Here is a 27,675-nt window from a genome sequence, read left to right as displayed (position 1 = left end):
GAGTTTATCTTCACCTTCTGCCCTCCTCCACTTGACCCAGGACAAGCATAAACTGGCACCCTACCTGCTTGAAGGTCTATCCCAAGGACACCACCACCTTGTGTTCCCATTCTAGGATGAAATCCAGGGTTTTGAGCTGAGAGGTAGGGCTGGGAAAGGGAAGAGGGTCATGCTAACAAGCCCTGCCATAACCTCTCTCTAAGGGCAGTAAAAGTAGAGAGAGAACGTGCACCTGGAGAAGTCAGGTAAACTTCAAAGAAGAGATGGTATTTGAGTCGGCTGTTGAAAAAACGCATGGCAAAATCAGGCAGGCAAAAAACGGAGGGGGTGGAATGCATTTTAAGAAAAGATAAAAATGGCATGTGCAAAGACAAAGGATATAAAGATGGTGGTGACTAGTGCATATGCCTTTGGGTGAGTGGGGAGAGTGTGGGGAAAGATGGCCTGCAGAGCCATTGAAGCTAAATTGTAAATGGCCTTGTCGTATCTGTTAAGGGGCTTGGGATTTTTCTGTATATGAAATGAGGAATTATAGAAGGTTTAAAAGAAAGTGGATGATATACAAAATGCCTGACTTCGGCATAGGAGAGATAGGAAACTATTTTTGGGAAATCACAGCTGTGATCATCTGGAGGAGAGCTGTGAGTGCATGAACTCAGTACATGACAATGGGGAAGGAAGAGAAGGAGATAGGAAGAATCTTTAATAGTAGAATTAAATTGAGGATGAGTCAGTGATTTTAAGCTTAGTGCTGGGCATATAAAAACATTCTCATTGAGATGGGAACACAGGAAGAGCTGGGTGTTAAGATACTAGGTGCAGTTTGGGACTTGCTAGGATTGAGGTGACTGTGGGACATCTAAGAAGAGCTGCCCAGGGGGCAGTATGGTGGGAGTTCAGGAGAGAAGTCTAGGCTGAATGTGGCAAAAATCAGTGAATAGATGAGTCTTGAAGCTGGGCAAGTGCTTATGAGAATCTCCAGTTAGGATATGCAGAAAGAAAGCAGGATGCTAAGGCTAGGGCATTTAAAGGACCGAGCCAGGTAGGAGAAGGATTAGTGAAGAAGGGTGCAAAAAAAGTCATTCAGAGAAGAAATTGAGATGGGACCAGTGACTCAAAAGTAGGGCAAGAGGAATGTTATACCAGACAGTATTTCCAGTGTTAAATGTTACAGCAAAGTTCTGTGGGATAAAAACTAAAGAAAAGGTTATAAAGAAATCAGGAAGTACTAGGGTGATGCTGGCTTTAACCAGACCATGTTTTTCTTAGGTTTTAGGTATTTTGAAATGAATGCCTTAAAATAGCTGTTTTAGAGAATTTTAGCTGTCTATTGGATCAGAAATCTCTGCTGTTGCTAATTTTTTTTTCACAGCACATGAAATGTGCTTATATCCTTACATTTTTCTTTAGGATAAACAATTTTTGAGCAAATAAGCAAAAAGGAAGAGACAAAAAGACATTCATCCTTTTTTTTTTTAAAGCATATACTATACATGAAAAAGGCTATTTCTAAAGGGCTGGAAGTGATAACAGCAATTTTTCTCTGTAGGAAAGGAAATAACTTGGATTCAGGAAAAGTCGCTTGCTGACAAGGCAGTCAGTCACATGGCTCCCCAAAGGAAGTTAAAAGATTGGGTTTTAAGGTCATAGTTCTATGGAAAGTGAAGTTGATGTTCACTCAAATAAAGCTTTTTTCAGTTACACTGGAGTGGACTGTCAAAATGACCAGCAGAAACACAGAAGGATAGAGTGGTAATGTCTCCCTCTGTGCTCCAAACTTCTAAATGTCAAATTACATCATTTGCTGAAAAGAGCAAACATAGTGAAAAGCGATAAGGAAGTGCATATAAGATATTTCCCTATTCAATATCCTTGCTCCATCTAAGCATATAAATACATATTTTCTTGAACAAAGCATCAAGAATAAAAGGCTTTCAAAAGTATGGTATTCACTTTTGATGAAGGATTGGACCCATGGTTTACTATAAAAATATGCAAAATTTGTTCTTATATTCATAAATGACACATTATCAGATAAGATTGATTCTTTTATTTGTTATTTATACTCAAGAAACAATAAAACTAAGAAATAGCAGAATTTAAGAAAGTCTCAGTATATGTGGACTCAAAGAGAATGAAGGAGAAGGGAGATAAAATTAATGAAGGACCTAGATACCTCAGGTGCATATTGAGAATTATGGTAATATTAATAATACATAGTCTGAGAGTTGTGTCCAGGGCTCAAATGTGAGGTGTGAGGTGTCCTCAATATTTGGAGAGGTCTCCCAGGCTCCCAGGCCCGCTTGATTCTTATCTCATCATAATATGGTTGTCAGTAAACTTGGACTTGTTCTCATTCTGGATCAAGGGTAATTTGGGTCTAAGAAAAAATGAGGATGAACAAAAATGAGGATGAAACAAACAAAAAAAAGGATGATCTCAGACACCCCACTGTGGGGGGGGGGGTTCTTCTTTTCAGTGTTTCATTTCATGGCTCTCTTCTGGAAAGCTAGCCTACTAAACTATCATAAAAGCATAGGGTGCTACCTAGATAACTTGCATTTTCCTAGAGTTGTATCTTCCTTTATAACCTTGGAGATTTATCTACTCCTGCAACCCTCCTGCACAGTAAGGCATCCAAGTCAAATATCTCTACTTGATCATACAGACTCGAGTTTCAACACAGCCACTTCCAAGCTGTACACTGAGGCAAGCTCCTTGACCACTTCCGGTAAAGTGGAGATGATTAAAAAGCCTTCTTTGTGGGCTTATTATAAAGACTAAATGTGATGCTATCTGCTACACTTATAGTGCACAGAGTTTAAATGGCCATTGGGAGAAAAAAATGACGGATGTTTTCGCTCACCTGGAACTCATTGTTTTAAATAATAGTCTTTCCAATTTTTAAGGTCTCAAAAGTTCATACAGTCTTTCCTTTCATAAGCCAAAAGTCTATCTTATTCCTTATTTTGTCCACTGATAATTATTCTGTCCTCCGGAAAACCACAAAGTGAATCCAGTTTTTCAGGTATTTCTGTTCCACTCAATAGTGAAATGTCCACTGCTGAGAAACAAAGATGAACAAGATATAATTTCAGGTAATAGAGGAGAGAAGTTATGCTATAGCTATACACCCGCCTGTGTCCCATATTTGCAGGGTTCGGGTATCCGGAGGTATACACTGTGCATTCAATTACCGCACACATGAAGTGAGCAGTTTAAAGGACAAGAACAAACAATTATTGGAACACAAAGAAGTGAAGTGTATGATTGGAAAAAATGTGTGGAGGGGTCACACCATGCCCGAAGGGATCTGGAAGACAGGATCTCGGATGAAATAGCAACCCCCCGGGGCCTATTCAGAAAGCAAGGGGTTGGTTGTGCAGTTTTGCTAAAGCAGGTTTTCTGAACTGTGTGCTGTAGGCATGAAATCTTTGGGGTTTGAAAGGAGACACCAGTCTAAGTATGCACCAAACAGAGCAACAAAACAACAAATGTCTCTCACATAACTGTACTGTTCCTGAAATATAACTTTGCTGCTATTATGATTAATAATACGGTTATGATTGTTTTCCTCATCTGTGAGTACTCAGAGTACCACTGCTAACATAGAGAGCCGGTGGAAGTTGCTAATATTAAAAAGACAGCTATACCTGAAAAGTCTGGGAACTACCAGGCCAGGGTAGAGACTAATGAGTAGAAACAGGTCATTCTTTCCATTTGGCAAAGCTCCCTTCCTCTCTGGCCTATTCAAGGACATCTCTGGCCGCTCACCTCTGTTTTAACTTTTTCCTTACCACAACAGCTCTCGCTGTTGTCCAAATATGCTGTGATTTCCCCCAGTCTGGAAAACGATTCATCTTAACACTGCTTCTAATTCCAACCATCTTCTTTTACAGGAAAAAAATAAATAAAAATAAAAATACGAGGAAAAGAAGTTTTTGCGTATGTAGTTTCCGGTTCCTATTCCGGTATTTTTCCTCTGTGGGCTTCACCTTCAAAATGCATCTGCTCTCTGACTTGTACCTCTACCACCAGGGCCCAAGCCACTACTATCTGTCTCCTCTCCTGGATCCCAGGAGCCTCTGAACTTTTCTCGTTGCTTTGTCTGTCCCTCCATACACTTTATTCCCAACATAGCCTCTGCATGTATCCTGTGGAAACACATGTTGGATCATATCGTTCCCCTGTTCAACACCCGCCCCCCCAGCAATGTTTTCCCATCTCATTCCGAATGGGATCCGGATCCATACAATACTCTCCCAGGACTCATACGCTTCTCCCTCAGCGTTCCTTCCCCAACTGCATCCCCAACAATGCTGCTTCCTGGTCGTTCCTCAAGCTTACCGGGAGATGTGGCTCATCTCCGGTGATTATGTGACCTACGCCTAATTTGCCATGAGCAAGTTTTCTCTCTTCAGTATGATTTCCATTGCTTGTAATAGGCGAGTCTATGGTGAAAAATTTGTTTTGCCTGAGATTTGAGAACATTGTCTAGAAACTCCATTAATAAAACACACAGATTGATTTTTCTTTTTAACGTATCCCCAGCGATTTACTATATGTTTTTGTCACGTGACTCCTTTTCAGCTTTCATCCCCTTAAATTCTCTCTATGACTCCGTGGGATGGGCAGTTCCTTCTACTTGAAAGTCTCTCTGCTTTGTCTTCAGAGACACTGGGGGTTCCGCAGGTTGGACACCTTCACAAGTGCTCCCCAGCCTCCGTCTTGGGCTCTCCTTCCTGAGCAACTAGCCCTTGCAGAACTCTCTTTAGCCCCTGGCTCTTTCTCTGTATTCAACCCAGGAAATCTCCTCCACTCCCTGATTCAAATCTCCGTGTATACACTGTGTAAATTAGCCCAGGCTTCACTCTTGAGCTCTGTTCTCCATTGCCTACTAGTCAGCTGTGTTGATAGATTGCACTGTCATTTCAAACTTAACATGTCCCAAACTGGAATCATTAAATTCATTTGCAGTCAGTTTTTTAAGCAAATCGTATCGTCCTATGAATGCACTACCATCCATGGAGGCATAAATTTCCTTGCAGGGATCTTTAGGAGAAGGTATCTTTCCCCCAGACCACAGTCTGCATCTTTGAATACAGGAATTTGCATGGCTTAATGCAAATATATCCTTAAAACTGGAAACCATATCCTACATCAAACAGAGCAATCTTTGGGGACCCCAAGATGATACGTGTGGGTTCCAAATATCAAAACACCTGGGTTTATATTCTTACTTTGCCTTTTGCATTCTTAAGAAAGTCAGTAAGCCTTCTTGAATCTCAGTTTTCTCATACTTTGGACTGATGAACTGAATGAAATTATATATCCTAGTGATATATTTGTACTTTCAGGAGACACTCAAAACATTTAATTTCCCTCATTCTTTCCTATCACATAAGGCAATCATACTTGCCTGAAAATTCCTCTGCTCAAGTATGTTTGAAATGTATCCCCCCCCCCCCTTAAGAACAGGTCGTGAAAGTCATCCATCTGTGTAATTTAATATTGATAAAACCAAAGGACATAGCTGGAGGGTGTAACTCGACTTACAAGCCGCCTGACTTATCATCTGGAATGTACAAGTGATATTCTTAGTGCAATCTTATTACAAGATGGTACATTATCTTTGTCTTGTTCTGTGGAGTAATGGGAGTTTGTCCTGACACTCCCACACTCAGCTCATTGGAACTCTGCTCCAGAACTAGTTACTAGAATTCAAGTTGCAGAGTGACAGCAAATCACACCTGTGTTGCTTAGTGTAACTGCCAGAGTCCAAATCCCTTCACTAGCTGTATGGCCCAGAACCAACTACATAATTTCTCCACACTTCAGTGATAATGTAAGGTTGCTGTGTGGATTGAATAACATAGTAAATGTAAAAGGCATAAAAAGCATCTACCGAGCACATCACCGAAGAGCTATTGAACAAATTTTCTCTGGGAATGAGCATCATCTGGAGGTTTCTATTCCTAAGAAGAGAGTAGGATGACCCAGTTGAAGGAAAATATCAGAATTATATGAAGCAGGAATTATAAGAATTGAAAGACACCTAAGAGTTTTTAAATATTGGTTTTATATATTGTTCTATACACCTCGTTCTATTGGTTCAGAGTAAAATCATGTTTCTTGCATAATTTAGAACATTTAGTGCAGGGGAGGGTTGTTTTGTTTTGTTTATTTTTTTGTTGTTGTTGTTGTTTTAGAGGAAGTCTATTTTGTTAAAAACCCAAGTGCTATTCTTATTATATATTCCTGTTTCTCGTCATCATTCACACACAGGGATGACTTTGTCCTTGGACTTAGGCTTCCATTAACAGATGTCACTACCCACTTCATGCAGCTGTCATTAAAATGCATAGGACCCTAAAAAGGAAAATGGAACTCAACTAGGATTTGCGTTTTCAGACATATGAAATTACGGCACATATCACAAGCAAGTAGTAAGATGACTTGCGTGTTTCAAGGATGATTTCAACTGGATAATGACAACCAACTACACTGGCATCAGTGTGCTCCTTTAACCACGGGCTTAATATAAAGCCCTTCATTGTTCCCTCTCCTAAGCTTCCCTTCTCACTACACTCCCTCCTCCTGACTCCCAGAATATCATCTCACTACTAGGTTCCCTGGTGGGTACTGCATATTCACTGAAGCAAAAGATTTATGCTTCTCTATAGTACCTGCCTGCTATCAACATGAAGCCCTGATGTTCTTGGATAAAGTTGGGGCATGGAATTTTAGCGTCAAATAAATATCCTTTTCCCTCACCTCACTAAGCATTTTGGGGACTCCGGAAATCTTTTTTACTAACTTTGGAAGATCAATCCTCTCTCTACCTCGCCAGCAATCCCTGTCACCAAATAGAAGTATTCTTATCTTTTTTATCCCTATAGTTTTATTATGAAGTAGTGGCTGAAATAGTGGGAAATGGAGTCCAGTTGTTGTTGTTGTTGTTGTTATTGTTTTTCCCCAGCTACCCCGGGGCTGGGGGCGGGGGGGGGGGTGGCTCTGAGCTACTTGGAGCCAACTGCTTATTAGTTCTGTGTCTCAGCTTCCTCATCTGAAAACAGATATTATAACAATCATAGGATTATTGTGATCATGAATCAAGGCAGTTTATATAAAATGGGTGGAACTGGACCTTGCACACATTAAGTGCTTAATAAATATAAACAATATTTAGCATTGATATTATTTTTATCTTGCTCAGTTCCTGAAGAGACAGCAAGCTAAGACAAAGTATACTATGGAACGTCAAAATGCATGGAAACCTCTCATGTTTCAAGTAACAGTTCAGGCCACTTAGCTAAAGAAAGCCAAGGTCCCTGCAAGGGGCAGCTATATACATTCAAAGTCTCAGTGCAGTGAATCCAGGGCAGGAAAGGCAAAAAATAAATTAATTGAAATAGAAGCATAGGACATTCTTTCCTGCTTTGTCGAAGATTAGTTGACCATAGATTTGAGGGTCTATTTCTGGGCTCTCTATTCTGTTCCATTGATCTATGTGTCTGTTTTTGTGCCAGTACCATGCTGTCTTGATGATGACAGCTTTGTAATAGAGCCTGAAGTCCGGAATTCTGATGCCACCAACGTTGGCTTTCTTTTTCAATATCCCTTTGGCTATTCGAGGTCTTTTCTGGTTCCATATAAATTTTAGCATTATTTGTTCCATTTCTTTGAAAAAGATGGATGGTACTTTGATAGGAATTGCATTAAATGTGTAAATTGCTTTAGGTAGCATAGACATTTTCACAATATTTATTCTTCCAATCCAGGAGCATGGCACATTTTTCCATTTCTTTGTGTCTTCCTCAATTTCTTTCATGAGTACTTTATAGTTTTCTGAGTATAGATTCTGTTTCTCTTTGGTTAGGTTTATTCCTAGGTATCTTATAGTTTTGGATGCAATTGTAAATGGGATTGACTCCTTAATATCTCTTTCTTCTGTCTTGCTGTTGGTGTAGAGAAATGCAACTGATTTCTGTGCATTGATTTTATATCCTGACACTTTACTGAATTCCTGTATAAGTTCTAGCAGTTTTGGAGTGGAGTCTTTTGGGTTTTCCACATATAGTATCATATCATCTGCGAAGAGTGATAATTTGACTTCTTCTTTGCCGATTTGGATGCCTTTAATTTCCTTTTGTTGTCTGATTGCCTTTTCAATAAATGGTGCTTGGAAAATTGGACAGCCACATGCAGAAAAATGAAATTGGACCATTTCCTTACACCACACACAAAAATAGACTCAAAATGGATGAAGGACCTCAATGTACGAAAGGAATCCATCAAAATCCTTGAGGAGAACACGGGCAGCAACCTCTTCGACCTCTGCCGCAGCAACATCTTCCTAGGAACAACGCAAAAGGCAAGGGAAGCAAGGGAAAAAATGAACTACTGGGATTTCATCAAGATCAAAAGCTTTTGCACAGCAAAGGAAACAGTTAACAAAATCAAAAGACAACTGACAGAATGGGAGAAGATATTTGCAAACGACATATCAGATAAAGGACTAGTGTCCAGAATCTATAAAGAACTTAGCAAACTCAACACCCAAAGAACAAATAATCCAATCAAGAAATGGGCAGAGGACATGAACAGACATTTCTGCAAAGAAGACATCCAGATGGCCAACAGACACATGAAAAAGTGCTCCATATCACTCGGCATCAGGGAAATACAAATCAAAACCACAATGCGATATCACCTCACACCAGTCAGAATGGCTAAAATCAACAAGTCAGGAAATGACAGATGCTGGCGAGGATGCGGAGAAAGGGGAACCCTCCTACACTGTTGGTGGGAATGCAAGCTGGTGCAGCCACTCTGGAAAACAGCATGGAGGTTCCTCAAAATGTTGAAAATAGAACTGCCCTATGACCCAGCAATTGCACTATTGGGTATTTACCCTAAAGATACAAATGTAGTGATCCAAAGGGGCACATGCACCCGAATGTTTATAGCAGCAATGTCCACAATAGCCAAACTATGGAAAGAACCTAGATGTCCATCAACAGATGAATGGATCAAGAAGATGTGGTATATATACACAATGGAATACTATGCAGCCATCAAAAGAAATGAAATCTTGCCATTTGCAACAACATGGATGGAACTAGAGCGTATCAAGCTTAGCGAAATAAGTCAAGGGGAGAAAGACAACTATCATATGATCTCCCTGATATGAGGAAGTGGTGATACAACATGGAGGCTTAAGTGGGTAGAAGAAGAATAAATGAAACAAGATGGGATTGGGAGGGAGACAAACCATAAGTGACTCTTAATCTCACAAAACAAACTGAGGGTTGCCGGGGGGAGGGGGTGTGGGATAAGGGGGTGGGATTATGGACATTGGGGAGGGTATGTGATTTGGTGAGTGCTGTGAAGTGTGTAAACCTGGTGATTCACAGACCTGTACCCCTGGGGATAAAAATATATGTTTATAAAAAATAAAAAATTAAAGTCTAAAAAAAAAAACAAAAAAAAAAAAAAAAGAAAAGAAATAGAAGCATAGTTTCAAACCATGCCTTAAAGAGCAAAGGTAGCATTTTCACCTTGGTGATTTTATTTGCAGTCTGGGAATCTTTCAGGGTAGAAGTGGTTTGACTTTCTGCTCTCAGTCAGGCATGGAGAAGAACCCACTAACTCCTGACAGGAGAAATACGTACCTAAATATTATGCATTTCATTTCTAACTTACTGTCTCGGGTCAAATAGAGCTCACAGTTGAGCAAGTATTCTGAGCTTATCCTTCCCTATTATAATGCTGAGTAATGGAGTCCATGAGATTACCACTGTTAGGACAAGAACTCGTTTTAATCAGAAGGAAGGAAATCACCACTTCATCTAAGAGGGTTGATGTAATTACATGGCTAAGAAAGGCATTCATTTATTTTAGAAATGACAACAGCCTTCATCTTCTATACGTATCTGACAGTACGGTTTACTGCATATCGTGTGAAGAAACTACTCCAACGTTTTCCTCCAGACGTAAGAGATTTAAATGGCAGGACTGTACAGGCAAAAACAAACGAAACAGTCATTGATTATCAGATAGTTCCAAGTCATTAATAACAGAAATCAAGCTAATATGTAAATAACAGGTAATGTAGTGAGAAAACTGAGTATCAGTAGACCTGAGTACTCTAATTTATTATAAAACCTTATCTTGAATTTTGGATAAAGCTTCAGACAATATTAAAAAGGAACACAAAATTATAACTGATTGGCGAGGAACAAGAAGGAGAAGAAGCAGGTATTTCTCCATTTAACCTGAATTTACCTGTGTTTTATATAGAAATGTCCATTCCTTTAGCAGGGAAAAATTTAGGAATGGATGGGGGAAGGTGGGCAGGGTGGGGGGGGAGAGAAGGAGACAAAGTCTCTCTTGACCCAGCAAAAAAATATGAATGAATAAAAATGAAGTTTAAGGAATAAATAACTAAAAAAGAAATTGTTATAATTGAAAGGAGAGAAAATGTTTGGCAATGAAATTAACAATTTCATTCAGATGTCTTGGGAGAAAACAAGAATCTTAGATGACTAGGGACATATGCTTAGGGGTGATGAAAGACTAAAGGAAAAAACAGATTCGGGAAGGAAATAGAAAAATATGATTCAGTACAAGAAAGGGGGAACTAAGCTTTAACATTGAGCCAGAGACAAAAGACAGAGAAAGAGAAACATGCCACACATTTTATTGCACAATACACTTTCTGGAGCCTTTGGCAAAAACTATCTTTCTTCATGCTTACTTCCAAAACTAGGCTTTCCAATTAGCCTGTGTTCTTTCCTCAGTGGAAAATGCTTTGAATCTAGATACAGATGATCTCAAGGATCCCACTGACCTCAGGCCTGGCATCCAGGCACTGTGGAGAGAGTTGCTGAGGAACAGGGCAGGGAAGCCTCTGAAGGAGGGGTCCCTCCCAGTAGAGGAAAATAACACAGATGCGAAATGTGGGACATGTAAATGGACAAAATATGTCATGATATAAGGAAGCAAGTGACAAGCAATGCAAAATCTGTAAGGATCCAATGCCGTGAGAGCATTCCCAAAAGTGGAGCTCAGTCTTGGCCTTGAGAGAATAGGGCAGGTCCAGTGGGAATTAGGTACTCCAGGATGAAGAAACAACATAAACAAACACAGAGGTGGAAACACTCTAGTGTGTTTACAGGACAATGAACAGAGAAAATACAGTCAATAAGATTAGCCAGATCCTACCAAGGTTCTACCCAACACAGGAGCTGGGGCTTTTTACTGTCCTAACATGTGAACCTACTGGAGGATTCTGAATGCAGGAGAAGCATGATGCAAGAAGCAATTTAGAAAATTTGCTCTGATGGCAGTGTGCAGGAGGGTAGAGGAAGAACCAGAAAGCAGGTCCAACCCTATTTCAAGAGCCCACATATCGGATGATGGATTGAAATAAGGTGGTTGTCTCAATTGTTGCATGAAGTGTAGAAGCAGAGGATCAAGAGACTGTATAAAGAAAAATGACTTGTTTTGGGAGTGGGAGGAGAATAATCATCCTACTTGATGGCTGGAAGAGTTTATAATAATAATAAATTCCTTAATATTTAAGTGTTTATTTTAAAGACCTTTTGGCACTTAATCATAGTTGTTGAGCAATACTTTAATTCATAGGGATGCTTATCTTCCCTGACTTAATGATCATATCTCTCATACCCACCACCCATCTTATCAGAAAACACTGACGTTTAACAATTTCTGGGCAATTTCTCAATTTCTCACATAAGATTCTTCTATGATATACTTCAATGAAAGAAATATGTGCAACATATATTACACTGAGTTCTCTGAGATTGCTAGAAAACAAACCTCTAGAGAACATCTTCATTATAAAAAGAGACCTCGAAGGTCATCCTTAGCACTAACTAGGAATGAGGAATATAAATACCACAAGTAAAAGACCACAGATAATCTGAAAAACAACATTTTTATAGCTCTGATTTGAATCAGCACAGGTAACAAGGCTTCTGTTTGAATCCCTTCTTTTAAAAGAAAGGTCTTGAAGAGTCACTATCACACAATTTTCTGTTAACAAAATGAGGGCAAAATATTTGAGCTTCTAATTCTCCATCTCTGAGATAAAGAAGGAAGTGGAAAGGAGACAGATCAAAGGCATACCTGAACACCAAGGAGTATCATCAACCTGTCCCTAGCAGACACATCATAGACTCTCTGGCCTTTACTTGATTGTAACTGATATCACTTGCATGTCTACCATCATCCCAACAAACCTCGTCTGTCCAAAAGGAACTCATATCCATAGTCATTCTCCCATCACCCCAAACGTGGAGCTCCCCCAAAGATGCCTGTCACAGTGCAGCCAGTCATAGGAGCTAGATTCTTAAGGGTTATTCTCCAAATCCTCCTCATCCTAACTCCCCATGTCAAATCAGTATAATTCAAATCAGGTTCCCAATTACTATTAAGCCTACTAATACTAGAATATGTTTTGGCTCCATCTACCACCTCCATTCTCCTACAAAGCACCATTACTTCTCATCAGTCTGAAGCAATGGAATCTTTAGTTTCTCCATATCCAGTTTTTCCCTTCTGTGATGCATTCCCACAGAATTCAGAGGACTCCTTTCTGTTTTTAATGTATTTTATTTTATTTTATCATCATCCTCACTAAAACTGTTCAGTGGTTTCCCATTGGACTTAGAATAAAGCCAACTCTCACAAAGACCTACAAGACATTGCCCTCACCAAACTCACCTTGCTCCAGTGACTCCTGCCTTCTCTCCACTCCGCAAACAGACCCTTCATGTACTGTTCTCTCCATATTTACCTGCAATTCACCCATCTTACAGACACTATTCCACAACTCACCAAACCTCCTTAGTTCTCCTGATTAATTTCTCCCTTTTAGAATTCACCCTTCTGCATAGTACAAATGATCATCTAGTCTGCAACTTTATATATTTGTTTGCTTAATATCTTTTTCCCTGCCAGACTGTAAAGACCATGAGAACAGAAACCTTTCTTACCATATCCCTGAGGGAAAGGACTAGTCTGATATCCAGCACAAGTCTCATTAAACACTTGATAAATAAATGAGCCTAAATGTAAGACCCAGTAGGGCAGGAATCAAACTGGTTTCCTGTTATCTCCCTCCTACCTATGGATCTCTGTCTTAGCAATATTGGTAGATGTCCCCAAATTATTAGTTCAATAAATAAAGGAGAGGGCTCACTGTTTTTTCCCACTACGAGCTAATTCCATTGAAAGTGGCTTAATTAGAGAAAATTCCTCAAACTGAGTTGGATTCTCTCAGTTTACCACTTCTATAGTTCCACCTTCTGATCGAAGCCTAACTACCAAGAGTAAGAGTACTGTCTCTGCAGCATGAAGCTGGGACATACCGTGTCCTTCCTCGTGAATGGCATGATTTCCAGATGCTTGCTCATTCTGCATATCCAATAGTTTTATAACTTTTCCTCTTGAAATGCATTGTCCCAAACTGTATCTGTGACATATACCAGGATATTCAATATTCTTATACTGGATATTTTTATTAGCATTGCCCAGTTAGATGCCTTGGCAACCAGACTCTAGAATTCATTTATATTGACCTTTCAGCCTGCTGTTAAACCCCAGGAATGTGATTAAACCAGGTCATATTCTTCCGGTACTTATGCATTTGATTTTCTAAACCTAAGTTAGGATTTTACATTTATTCCTGGTAAGTAACCATGAAATTTAACTCTGATTTGTATACTTTAGATTTTTTTAAGTCCTGGTTCCGTCATACAGTGCACTAACTCCTGGTCTCAGTTTTGTTATCCAAGACCCCCAAATGTTGACTGTATCTTCAGTTTTAAAACTCTGATTCCCCCATCTTCTAAGAAATCACTCTCTTCTAGTTCATGGTTATCTTTCTTATTGCTCCTTCTCGGTCATGTATGAGGCTTTCTTCTTTTTAGTCATTCACTCATTCATCTGGTAAGTTATGAAAGAAATGGTTGAGAATCTCTTCTGTGCCAGGGACAGGGCTAGTGTGTGGACCAGAAAGATGAAGATGACCAAGTCATGGCCTTTGTCCTCAAGGCTCTTTCCCAAAAGCTCCATGGCTTTCACTTATTACCAGACAATTTTACCTCTAAGTATTCTTTAAAATGTATACACGGCTAAATCCTAAACCAGAGTATCCTTATAAGAGTAACCTTATAAGCTCTCTTGGACGGCAGATGCTTATTTTCAATGGTTTATTGGGTTTCACTTGATAATCCCACAAAAATCTTCAAATTCAACCTGGCCAAAAGTTAACTCATTGTTTATTACTACCCCTAACCACTTCCTGGACACTACCTCTCTTCTTGAACCTGATGGATGGTACCATCATTTGCCTAGTCATCTAAAGTAGCAAACTGGAAGTTATCCCAGATTTCGTATTATTTATCTTTCACTTAAAATGGCTCACCAGGTCCTGTCAATTCAATCCTGCAACTATCGCAAATACCTCTCTTCCTCCACATTCCTACTGCTACGAGTTTAGTTATCATCCTGTCAAATAGATTATTCTTATATTATTCTAACTGACTTTCACACTCCTAATCCCATTCTCCACAAATCCATCCCCCTCACTGCTGTCAGGATGCCAGAAAGAAGGGAGGAGGTTTATGAAACATGTATTTAGTATAATAGCAAGATTTCAATGCACAAAAGAAGTCATAAGGCATGAAGCAGAGAAAAAAAAAATCTAGGAAAAGAATTTGGAGCGAGGGATAAATCTAACAATTCTTCGTTCTTACTAGAACCCTGATGCTGCTCTGATCTAAGTGCTTGGCATGTGTTTTCTCACACCGTCACAGGCAGCCCTGTGAGGATTGATAAGGAACCTGAAAGGTTAATATGTCCAACATCACTTGGCTAATAAACTAGTAGATTTGAATCCAAACTGTCTGTCTCTAGAGCTCATGTTCTTAATCACTCACTATGCTGTCTCCTAAGAATGAACGAGAAGTATAAAATTTATGCCATGAAATTTTATATACTTGCCAAAGGCAGCCAACAGAATGCCAAACACCCAACACGAAAGAAAATAGCTATAAGATTTGCAGTGTTGGAAAGTAAGATCCAACAAGTTGCCCGTGGAAAACACTGCACTGCCTACTGCTAAGACCAATTTAAAAAAGAGGGAAAGAAAGAAAGAAAGAAAGAAAGAAAGAAAGAAAGGAAGGAAGGAAGGAAGGAAGGAAGGAAGGAAGGAAGGAAGAAAGAAAGAAAGAAAGAAAGAAAGAAAGAAAGAAAGAAAGAAAGAGGGCAAAGTGACATTAAATCAATTCAGCTGTTCAAAACTATCAAGGTTTTCTATAGCCTCTTATGGTCCCGGGTACATAAGATCTGTAAACTTCCGGCACGACAGCCACACCAAGCCGCGTTTTTGCTGTGATGAAAGTAGTTCTCAGTCTACGTTCTGACACTCTTTTCAATATATAGTAACAATCAGACAGAAAAACACAGTCACATGACCTTATAGATTTCGTGAAGTCTCAGCTCCTGCCTCAAGTGCTCAGGCAACGACCTTGCAAGAATGGCTGACTCAACGCCACACTAATGTCATGTGTGTCAACTGTACTTCAATAATAAAAAAGGAAAGAAAAAAGAATAGTCTCAAAGCAGACCTAGACATATCCTAGCAACCAAATCAGCCAACCCTCCCGTCCCACCAGGTCACAGATTCCACTGTCCAGTGAGCGGACATCTTCAGGCTTGTTAGGCCACAGCCCAGTTGTGCGAGGACAATGGCACCTTTATTTATTTTTTTTTTTTTTGACAGGAAGTTGGATTTATTGGTGGGCATGAATATGACGGGAAGGGGTAGTGCTAAGGTTCTCATGAGTGCAGAGCCCTCCATTTGTCCAAGGGACCACGGTTAGGGATGTATTTGATCCCACAGCCATCTGGGATAAGCCGCTTTTCAGCCACCATGTCTTCAAATTCATCCGCATTGAACTTAGTAAAGCCCCACTTCTTGGAGATGTGGATCTTCTGGCGGCCAGGGAACTTGAACTTGGCCCTGCGTAGGGCCTCAATCACATGCTCCTTGTTCTGCAGCTTGGTACGGATGGACATGATGACTTGGCCAATGTGGACCCTGGCTACTGTGCCCTGGGGCTTTCCAAAGGCACCCCGCATACCTGTCTGCAGCCTAAATTGGAGATAGCCATGAGGTCAGACCCCAGCATCCACCAAAAGGGCTGTCTCCAAGGTCCCTTAGGGCAACCCATACAATCAACAGACTGCATACACTACCGAGGAGGCTACTGTTTGCAGCCATGGCACACTGGGCCCCCACAGACAAAGAGCACAGTCGGCTTAATTGGCTGCAGACAATGGCACCTTTAAAATAGTTCTGGCAAATCTACCAAACTTGAATGCCAGGCAAACACCTGTGAAAATTTATTTCTCTCATTCTTTACCCGGTGTTCTTTAACTTTGTGGCCATAGACCCATTTGACAGACTGACTAGCCTGTGGACTACTGCTTGGAATATTTTTAAATTCATTAAAACCATGATACCTCAAAGAAAAGCAATTATATTGGATTTCAGTTATCAAAAATAGTGTAATAAAAATCTGTGCTTCTTTTTTGAATCATTAAACAACAAGGCCTAAAAACCACTGTAGCTCAGAAGTGGTGAGTCTACATTTTACTTGGGGATTCTGCAATAGCTGTAATGCTATGTGAAAATTGACCAGATTGTCGATGAACCCCAAATCAGGTTAAAGGTTGCTTTCTACATGATGCTGATATTTCATGGAATCAGATGATAATGGCTTAATGTATCCATCCCAAAGTAGACACCTTCCTAATAGACCAGAAAGCCAAGTTCACAGACCTGGGCAAATGTTTTCCAGGTCAGGAATCAGAATAGCCAGCAATTTTGTAATAACTTAAATGATAGTATTAACATATGAAAAGGATCTAGCAACTGATGGTAGACAGCATCTTTAAGAAATAGAAAGGTAGAAGGAGCAAGCATTGCTCTTCTAGCACCATCTAGGGAAGGGGATCCAAAATCTTGATTTTAAGAATCTTTAGCTGTAAAGGTACTTTTGACTATGGAACAGGTATACCTATCCTTACCTTCCCTTCCACATCAGAGGCACCTAACGAGAGCCCTGGACTGACTGCTAAGGCTTTATTATTATTATTATTATTATTTTTTCAAAGATTTTTTAATTTATTTATTTGACAGATCACAAGTAGGCAGAGAGGCAGGCAAAGAGAGAGAGGAGGAAGCAGGCTCTCCGCGGAGCAGAGAGCCCGATGTGAGGCTCGATCCCAGGACCCTGGGATCATGACCTGAGCCGAAGGCAGAGGTTTTAACCCACTGAGCCACCCAGGTGCCCCATATTATTATTATTATTTTTAAGATTTATTTACTTATTTTAGAGTGATGTGAGCACGTGGGGAGGGGCAGAGGGATAGAGAGAGAAACTCTAGCATACACCCCACTGAGCACAGGGTCCGACCTGGGGTTCGATCTCCTGAACCCAAGATCATGACCTGAGCCAAAACCAAGAGGCAGATGCTTAATGACTGCACCACCCGGGGCCCCCTGACTGCTGAAACTTCTGTGGAGGGTCATCAAAGAGTCTCTGGTCCTCCCGAACACGGGTGTAAACTTCAGGGTAAGCAGAGAATCCATAATTTGTACCAGATTCTCCAAAGGGACCTCGATCACCAAAAAACAAGAAGCATTTTTCTAGATAATTTCTTTTCCTTTCATGACACACCTGTTGGTCTCCATGGCAATAGTTTCATCTTAGTCATCTGCGTATATTTTCTCTTCCTCACCCATTTCAACTTAAAACTTTCAAGAACTCTCCTGCCCCTTGTTCTTTCTTTTTCCTGGTAGAAAGCATTAAATGTCCGTCCTTCCATTGTGTGAGCACCCTGTTATAAATTACCTCCCCTGGACCCACCACCCAGCAGATTTGAAGTCAGAGCCTCAGGGGTTTGGAATAACACAGGAAATGTATGAAAAGGAAAAATGAACAAACAAACAAAAACCACCTTGCCCTTCCCAGGTTCTCCTCCTTCCACCCAGAGCTTCATGCTTGGGGTCTCAAGAAACCAGGTGGAGAAAGAGCACCTCGTTCTAAAGACAGAGCTCTCTGGATACACGTAAAGACCCGTGAAGAAGCCCGCGTGTCACTAGAAGCAAACTCCAAAGGCTTAGAAGTAGATCAGTCTCCAGGCACAAACTGTGAACCAGCCTCCATTGTCCTGGTGGCTCCAAGCAGAGAACGTGTCTATCTCCTTGTTGACACAGGGAGGTCTTAGAACAAAGAAAGTTGATGACAGAAACATATCCTTTTCCCCAGCACTTGAGTGTGTGTGATTTAACCTTTAACTCTTGGTTGTTGATGTAGGTGAGATGTCAAATATTTTCTACTGAACTGTTTGGCAACTGTTTAAAGTGTTTTCATCACTCCTCCAGCAAGGTGAGGCTAGGCTCCGTTAGCCAGCACTGTGAGGGTCGCCTCCCCCACCCTCTCTCCTCCCTGTCACTTCCCCCCTCCACCCCCCCCCCCCCCGACTGAAACCGGAAAACAGCGACAAAGAGCAGGGATCAGCCTGTAGTCACTGTAAATCTGCAATTACTTAAAGGGTTGCTTCCTGTTTTTTTGAAAGCATATTCTCCTAGCACGGAATAGAGACTGAGGTCTTGTGACCAACTGTGAACAAATGATTTAAATTGTGACACAAACAATAAGGAGTCCAGTATCAGATACTGTAATCCCGTTTTCGTCCCCTTGAATGCTTTAGACTCAGACAAAAAGCCTCTTACTTCCTCTAGATCAAACGTCCGCCATGAAAAAACAACAGCGCCTTCTGCCCACTTCAGACTTGGAGGGAACCCATTCCAACGTCTCCTGAAGCTGCACTCATCAGGCTACTCATTTAGGACAAACATTTTAGATGGATATATTTGTTTAATGTTTAAGCCAAAGGTACAAAGTTCTTGCTCCTTTCCCCTTTGCAAGACCCTGATCCTCCCACCACCAAAAGGAAAAAGTATAAAAACTCTCAGTGGTGCAAGTTCTCTAGACTATTTTTTTTTTTTTTTACTTAGTAGTCCTTCTTACTCCCTTAGATAGAGACAGCGCTGCTGAAAAATAATGACTCTTCAGCTACCGGCAAAATCACAGCACATATGTAACGCACACCTGGAGAAATCAGTTTGGGTGAGCCAGACGCCACCCATTCGCATTTTAATCTTTCCAGTCTAGAGCTTGCACTCATTTCTTGGAAAGGAAATCTCTGTCTCATTAAGGAGAACGGGTTATGCCAAGTGCACAAAAGTAACAGAGGAGGCGGCCGGGTGGGGGTAGGGCGGAGGAAGGTCACTGCATGACTCAGAGAAGCTTGGCTTCTATAATTAATATTTTTAAGCCATCTTACTTCATGTTTAAAATAGAATTATATGGTCAAAGTGAAAAAACTAACATATAGCTAAAGCAGGATTTCTAAATTATCCACATACACACAGATACTATACATGTATGTCAAAGCCATACACACATGCACATACATGCATATAACCACACGCAGCTAAAGTAGGGTGTGTCTTTTATGTGTTTATTGGCTTCAGATTTTTAAATCAACCATGCCATGGAATACAAAGTTACCTCAGCTGAACGGTCTACTGGTCAGCTCATTAAAAATGTTTCTACAAGAGTGTTTCAAGTAGCCATAGGCTCAATTCCTATCCTGCAGGTCATTTAAAGAAGTCATATCCATGACTGCACCTTGAGAGGAGGAGGTGCAAAATCAGACACTTTGGGAACCACGAAGCCCATCTCAGACACCATCTATGCCTCACTCAACCCACTGAGCAATTCAGAGACCCAAGGGCTTTGAAGAGTTCACATACAAGTCAGAAATGGCCTGAAGGATGGGGCGCCTGGGTGGCTCAGTGGGTTAATGCCTCTGCCTTCCGCTCAGGTCATGATCTCAGGGTCCTGGGATCTAGCCACTTGGGCTCTGTGCTCAGCAGGGGGCCTGCTTCCCTTCCTCTCTCTCTCTGCCTGCCTCTCTACCTACTTGTGATCTCTATCTGTCAAATAAATAAATAAAATCTTTAAAAAAGAAAGAAAGAAAGAAAGAAAGAAAGAAAGAAAGAAAGAAAGAAAGAAAGAAAGTAATGGCCTGAAGGATTGCCACCTAAAGATATCCTTTGACATCAAGTCTTTTCTCTTAAAAAAAAAAAAAAAAACTTAGGGAATTGATAAAATATGGTGCACACTTGATAAACATCAGCTTCAAATTCATATTTAAGGCATATTAAATTTCTGAATCACCAGATAGAGACTATGAAAGTTGACAGGGTTCAATCTGACACAGCCATGACTCTTTGGGGAGTGAAGCTTGGTGGGGTTCATATTTTAACAAAGGGCAGAGGTAAATAAAACTGTGCGCAATTCCAGAGCAACTGGTTTCCAGGACACAATTTAGTTAAAAGACAACATTACTTGACTGAACTGAACAGGTTTTCAAAGATAAAACTTAGTCAAATTATTTTTGACAGGCAAGCAAAGCCTGCAAGTCCTCAAACTGTGTTTTGTTTTTTTCAAAAGTATATCAGGCACCTGGGTGACTCAGTCATTTAAGAGTCTATCTTCGGCTCAGGTCATGATCTCAGGGTCCTGGAATTGAACCCCAGGTCTGGCTCTCTGCTCAGCCAGGAGTCTTTTTCTCCCTCTCCCTCTGAGTGTGCTCCCTCTCTCTCTCTCTGTCTCAAATAAATAAATAAAATCTTTTAAAAAAATTTTTTTAAGTATTTCATTTAAGCTATGTGGCAAAATATATTTTTGTGTGAAATTTATGAGCATCAGGGTCATAAAATGACAACACCATACTTAAAAGGGAAAAAAGAAAAAAAAAAAAAAAGAAAAGAAAAGAAAAAAGAAAGGGAACCATAATAGGAGCATAGGGAAAGCACCTAGTGGGGAAGGCCACCATTATGAATTTGAGTGTCAAAGAAGCAGCAAACGGGAAATGGTCTGTTTGTTCATAGAGAATTTAAATCTGCCTCATATCAGAGTGTTCCCTGTGGCGGACTTTTGCTAGGCATGTGCCCTGACCCTTCCTCTACTCCTCTTTCCACTCCTCCCCATTTATTCCAGGGATCCTCCTCTCCTACCCTATTTGTTTCTCTCACATGTCTCTTTTTTGTTCTTTGTTCTCTTCTGGTCTCCACACTGTTGACAAAACCTACAGTTGGTTAGAAAATTAACAATGCCGTTGTGTTGTTGAAATTATACGTCCACAAATCCAAAGGCGTACATACAGCGAACACACACATGCACAATTTGCTCGCTGCCGTAAATCAAATACATAAAGCATTCGGGGGCTACTTATAATAGCATGCATATCAGATGAGTAAGTGAATGATGACCTAGCACGTCCCTTGGTGCATTCAAAAATAAAGAACACACCAGACCCAATTCCTTAAGAGACATTTTAGGAAATAGGAGAAAAGTCTGAGGCTGGATTGCTCCCTTTCCCCGTCCTATGTGGCCCCGCCCTGTGCACTTTTCTTCAGACTCCTTGCCTTCCAGGTTTCCCCTTCCAACCCACCAGCCATCATTCAGTCGTTGGCACGCTTCTTGCTATGTATTTTCACCTTAATTTAAATTCTGTTATACCACACCAACTCACATGCTCTCATTGTTATAAAGACCCCCGATCTAGGTCACAATTCCTTGATCACTGAGGTGCATGCTAAGGTTCATTTGGGGGATGAAATGTCGCCAAGACAAAGCATACAGTAGTTGCATTTGTGATGTAATCTGTCAATATATTAAGACAATTCCACTGAGTGAAGAATCAATTTACTCTAGCTGAGTGGAAGAATTCAACGGATTGCTTCGGCCTCCTGCCTCGGAAGCAAGGAATGGACGGACTACTTTTCCTTCCCTCTGCCTCTGGCAATTCAATTCACTGTTTTCTTGGTTTCAAACTTAGGGTTTCTTTAGGGTCTCTTTTTCTAGGCTAGAATAAGGCATATGAAAAAGGGAAAAGACAGTCAACAACATGCTTATTTTTTTTTTTTTTAAGATTTTATTTATTTGACAGACAGAAATCACAGTAGGCAGAGAGGCAGGTGGAGAGAGGGGAGGAAGCAGGATCCCTGCTGAGCAGAGAGCCTGATGCGGGACTCGATCCCAGGACCCTGAGATCATGACCTGAGCCGAAGGCAGAGGCTTTAACCCACTGAGCCACCCAGGCGCCCGAACATGTTGATTTTCAAAGTTAACAAAAACAACCTTCATCTTTAAGTAAGAGGAAACAAGGGCCAAGCATCACGCGCATGCGCGCACACAGGAATGCCATTTTAACTATAAAATTAGTTTTCATGTACTGAATTTGCTCTCATTTAATTTGCTTAAATGATAAAATAGGGTGTAGATATTGGTGCTATAAAATGACGTGCTTGTTGGAGCAATTATAAATTGAAACATCATTTTTGGAAAATAACTCCTGCACTGCAGGCAAATTTTAAACATAAGTTGGCAGTTTACTTGAAATTTTCAGGCGCTCGACCAGTAATTCTACTACTATAAATGTAGGCTATAAAGGAAAGTCTGAAATGAACACCAAGATTTATGTAGAAGGCTATTATTCTTTATATCAGTGTTATAAACAGCAGAAGACTTATGGTAACCTACATTCTGATGATAGGTGTGTATTTAAAGCTATTTAAAGTAATGTCAATCTGTAGAATTTAATATTAGGTAGGCATTGGACATGAGATTTTAAAGAGTACTACATGACATAAAAGTGTATGCAATATTCAAGAAGAAAATGCAGAATATTAAATTGTATCTATAGCAGTTCTCAGTGTAAAAATATATGTAAATAGATACATATGAATAAAACACAAATATAGACAGAAAGAAATTGGAATGAAATATACTAAAATAGTTGTTATATTTGAATAGTAGGATTATAAGTGACTTTGACATTTTTTTTTTTTGCTCTTCTGTGTTCTCCAGATTTTCATTATTCTTGTGTATTAAAACTTTTAAATTCAAGCAACATTTTGTCATCTGCCTCTGTAATCTTCGTGAACTTTATTAAATTCTTTTAAGTAATGTGTCTAGCACTGCTGTTTTCTTCTAACATTCTTTTTTTTAATTTTATTAATTTTTAAATGTTTTTAATAAACATATAATGCATTTATCCCCAGGGGTACAGGTCTGTGAATTGCCAGGTTTACACACTTCACAGCACTCACCATAGCACATATCCTCCCCAATATCCATAACCCCACCCCCTTCTCCCTCCCCCCTCCCCCCAGCAACCCTCAGTTTGTTTTGTGAGGTTGAGAGTGTCTTATGGTTTGTCTCCCTCCCGATCCCATCTTCTTTCATTTATTCTTTTCTCTTTCTAACATTCTTACCTTGATTTTTTTTCCTTAGATACTGCTGCTGACTCAGTTCCCCAACTTCCCCTTTTGCCTGTAGAAACTCTGATAGGGGTCCTCCTCAGGCTTTAGACACCTGTGTATTAGCTCTCTGTAACCCTCATTTAGATATCATAGTCGATCATCAGCACAACTTGGGTGGGAGGTCCTGAAAACAGAGCTAAGAAAGGGTTTCGGATAAATGTGATTTGAGGGAGAGCTCTTCAGGATAAACCAGAAAGGAAGCTGAGTAAGCGGGACAGTGAAGGGGAAAGAGCCAAGAAAGGTTGGGGACTCAGGTGAAGCATAGCCTTGACCAGTGCGCAGGAGACTGGGGCATAAGTCACACCGCAGAGGTGTCTCACCTTGTGGCTATGCTATGTGGCTGGGATTTTGTATCCCTAAACCTGGCAGTCATAGGCCACTTGGGAGGGTGGGGGGAACGGCGACGCTTTCACCTCCCCAGCAGGTGGCTCTCAACAACTAATGGCCATTCTCCAGAAAGAACCCAGGACACTTGAGGGGAATGAACCAGCTGGCAAAGGAAATCTGGGTGGGGCACCGAAAGAATCTACTGCCCGTGGTGATGTTGGAAAAGAGGAGAATAAATGGTTGGAGACAGTTTTAAATGAATCTGGTGCAATGAAAAGGACACACTTTTAAAGTGATGCTCCCAACTTGGAAGGATCCAGACGGAGGGCATTATTGTAGTAGACCATGAGCAGATTGGATCATATGAAGGCATTTAAAAATCCCCCCAAAATTTTAATATAGGAGCCTTAAGAGATTCCTGCTTAAATGAGCCCCTCTATTACTCCAAGATCCTGAGAAAGTTTGAACAGCAGGTATGTTTAATTTTCTCTAACACTAATACTTTTTCCATACAACTGAGAGCCTTAAAAACAGGTGCTAGAGTTCCCCTAGAGATGGCTTAATTTTGGAATCGGATGAAAGGGCTCCTTGGTCCAGTGGTGCAAATTACTGAGACACTGGGATAAGAGGATCTATAAACTCTGCTATAAAAGCCTCCAGCATTCCCAGCTTTGATGTCTTGGTGTTGCCAACAAATACGATATATTTTCCAAATGTTCTTCTTCATTCACTCATGCTCTGTGAGCTGCACTGGGGGGATCGCTGAGGTATCAACCTGTAGCAGAACAATTCCGGTCTTCTGAGGATGACCTCAGATCTTTTCAAGGCTAGGACAGTAGGTTCAAAATCTGTGGTCACCTGAATGAAGAAGTCAGTCAAATCTATTACCGGCTGTTAGATGGGTCCAAAAACTCCTTCCTTTTCAACACCTTATAATCTTACTGGGTAGACCCCGCCCCCCCCCCCCAAAAAAAAAAGCCTATTTTCCTCATGGATCAAACAAAAGAAGCCCCAAAGCAGAGAGTGAAAATGTTGACAAGTATTTTAACACAGAAGGTACAGACTGGGAAAAAGAGATGGTTAGACATGCTAGAAAAGCATGAAAGGAGTGGAAAGGAAAAGAGATATTTGAAAACATCTTTCTCTTTACTAAGCAATTTGTCTCTCAACTTTTTTGTGGCTCCAGTGATAGTCTTCAGGAAACGTGGTGATGTCATTTCCTTTCAATCGGCCAGTTACATAAAGGTTGGGAAAGAGCCAAGTAAAACAGCCCTCAAACAGATGGCCATGTGTGTAAATGCCAGAAAGTGAGAACAGCCATTTGCAGGGCTTTTTTTTTTTTTTTTTTTTTTTTTTTTACCCCACACATGGTATAATGTTTATTTTACAACCTCTCTTATAGACTTATGTGGCTCATTCTTGTCATTTTTCTGGGGGAAATAATCCCAAAGGAAGCACTCATAAACTACAAAAGACAAATCATGAAATAGTGAAAAATAAGGTAACAGTCAGAAGTGAGCATTGTACTGAGGGACTATAAACCACCAAAGAGAGGCCCCTGCAATGCTGTTCGGGGAGTGGGGGATGAAACATGCTAGGAAAACTATCTCTAACTGTCAGGAAATTTCAAGTGAGGGAGATACTACAGCGAGGCGACAAATTTGTCTTCAAGAAATTAGAAATCTTCAAGAAATTAGAAATGAAATGCCTGCGCAGTTGACAAAAAGCCACTCTTTCTAGATTTGCATTTATCCCTTCAAAACAAATCTAAATGTAGCCACAGAGTTCCTTCACGACGAGTGGTCTGCCTATCTCCCTGTTCCAAGTACATATTGATGCAATCAAGAGGAGTTTACACTTTTGTAACTGTGAAGAATTCCAGTTATGCATAATAAAACACAGCAAGGAGTTTGAGGCTTTTCAGCTCTGAAACCTAAATTCTGTTCTTGCTGTCTGCAATGACTGATAACAGCATTTTCTGTCCTTGCTGCTAATGAAAATGAAACATGGGTGTTCTTTTAAAACCTAGGACAGCACATGTTATGCAGGTTCAAAGGGAAGTTAAGTTCCTCCTTCATTATTTCCATCACTTAGCTTCCTTTGGTGTTTTAACATTTCCATTAAATAAGGATATGTAAATTAAAAAAAAAATCTAACCCTCTTAAATCCAAGTGACATAGATATTGGGGAGGGGATAAGAGTAAGCTAATCAGGGTCCTTCTTCTGATTGTTTTCTTCTTTGTTGAAATGTCCCTTTATTTCCATGGGGATTAAAGATGTGATTTCTCTTCCACCCATCATATTTCCACAAGTATATAATTATGCATTCTAGTCTCTACTTGAGTAGATAGCCAAAAATGCCAGATTTATTTGTTCACAAATATTTATTAGACAGCAATTATAGGCCAGTGACTGAGCCTGAAAGGAGTAATAGATAACGAGATACCACCTGAGAGATCACTACTGAAACAGGCCAAAATATTTTCAGATTTTTTATTTAAATATTACTTTTTTAGTCTTTCAGAGTTTCTACCTACCTTTGTGCCATTCCAACATTTGGATCCCAGGAAAATCTTTGGAACTCTGTTATTTCCTGTGAGTTCTATACCTCTTAGGTCGGGGAAGGACAGTTTTAGAGACCCTATTACCTTGAGGTAGGATTGTGTCCTCAAAAGGGTTTTCTGCTTATTTTGGATCCTGCTGCCTGAACTCCACCAAGCAGAGTAATAAGTTCCATATGTCCATTTTTTTTGAAGAACACATTTTCAAAGCAGCAAATGTTTTGACGGATTGGCTCTTGGAGAACCTGAATACTGTTATACACATCGTTTAGCATTTCACAAGACCCCTACTGTTAAATTCTGGGAACAGGGCCAGGGTAACCTACCTACTGGTGCTCTAAGTAACGTGAAAATATTGAGAATTCTTAGCCACCATGCTTCACTAAGACATATCTGGAATGTGAGGGTTTCGTTACTGCCATGGAACTCTGTATGTGCGTGTGTACGTGTGTGTACATTACAAGTAAAAGAAAGGGACAAGCCCTTAGAGTCAAGAAATGAACAAAAAAACTTGAACTTTTAAATCTCTCATCTAGGTCATCATTGAATTCTGAACTTAAATATATGAGAAACAATGGAAAGAAACAAAAAATACCATAGTAGGTACGCAGTAGGTTTTATTTTTGCTTTCTCCAGGTGAAGAATTTCATAAAGCCTTCTTGCTTGCCTCATATTATCATCTCTGTGCATTCTGTATTACTCACATGCATAAGCATTCTTTGAATGTCTTCCAAGATTTACTTAAATCTAATGTTCCTGTGGGACATCTCTTCCTTCCCCCACCCCCACCTGCGATTCTGAATCAGTAGATCTGGGGTTGAGCCCTGGAATTTCTATTTTTTAAGAATTACCTCAAGTCTTTCTCAGGACTCAGTATGAAACTTCTCAGAAATTTTAGGAAACACTTCAAAGGCCAAAAATCAAGACTATACCTGTGTACACTCACCAGATCCACTATTCTTAATTATTTTTTTCTTTTAATATATAGGTTTCTGGATTACTGTCATGTAATCTATCTTTTTGTTAAAATCTTGTTTCTGCATTTGATCTTCCACATTGTTCCAATATCTGTCTTGTCTTAGCCCATGTGACAAAAATACCACAGATGGGAGGCTTATAAACAATAGAAATTTATTTCTTACATTTCTGGAGGCTGGGAAGTCCAAGATCAAGACAGTAGCAGATTCAGTGTCTGGGCTGCTCTCTGTGATACATGGCCAGTGCCTTGGACCTATAACTTCAGTGACAAAAGGGACAAGGGAGATCCCCAGGGTTTCTTTTACAAAG

At 40.2% G+C, this 27,675-nt stretch overlaps 2 protein-coding genes and 1 non-coding gene across 3 annotated transcripts in view; 1 reads left to right on the top strand and 2 right to left on the bottom strand.

The window, feature by feature from the left end:
• Nucleotides 1-27,675, top strand: part of DAB2 (DAB adaptor protein 2) — a 172,366-nt gene that overhangs the window by 2,532 nt on the left and 142,159 nt on the right. The window lies entirely within an intron of this gene.
• On the bottom strand, nucleotides 15,794-16,222 carry LOC131831688 (large ribosomal subunit protein uL16-like). Its single transcript, XM_059173863.1, has one exon. The coding sequence runs from the start codon at nucleotides 16,171-16,173 to the stop codon at nucleotides 15,871-15,873; it is 303 nt and encodes a 100-aa protein (XP_059029846.1). The 5' UTR covers nucleotides 16,174-16,222; the 3' UTR covers nucleotides 15,794-15,870.
• LOC131832903 (small nucleolar RNA SNORA70) lies at nucleotides 16,234-16,367 on the bottom strand. Its single transcript, XR_009354247.1, has one exon. It is a non-coding gene; the product is annotated as a small nucleolar RNA SNORA70 (small nucleolar RNA).

The sequence above is a fragment of the Mustela lutreola genome, chromosome 5 (assembly GCF_030435805.1).
Source record: "Mustela lutreola isolate mMusLut2 chromosome 5, mMusLut2.pri, whole genome shotgun sequence".
In the NCBI taxonomy this organism is placed as follows: domain Eukaryota; kingdom Metazoa; phylum Chordata; class Mammalia; order Carnivora; family Mustelidae; genus Mustela; species Mustela lutreola.
The sequence above is the reverse complement of the archived record's forward strand: the minus strand, read 5'-3'. Positions and strand labels throughout refer to the sequence as shown.

Bases quoted from the DNA above. Each gene is read 5' to 3' on its own strand.
- LOC131831688 (XM_059173863.1), bottom strand. From the start codon at position 16,173: ATGCGGGGTGCCTTTGGAAAGCCCCAGGGCACAGTAGCCAGGGTCCAC.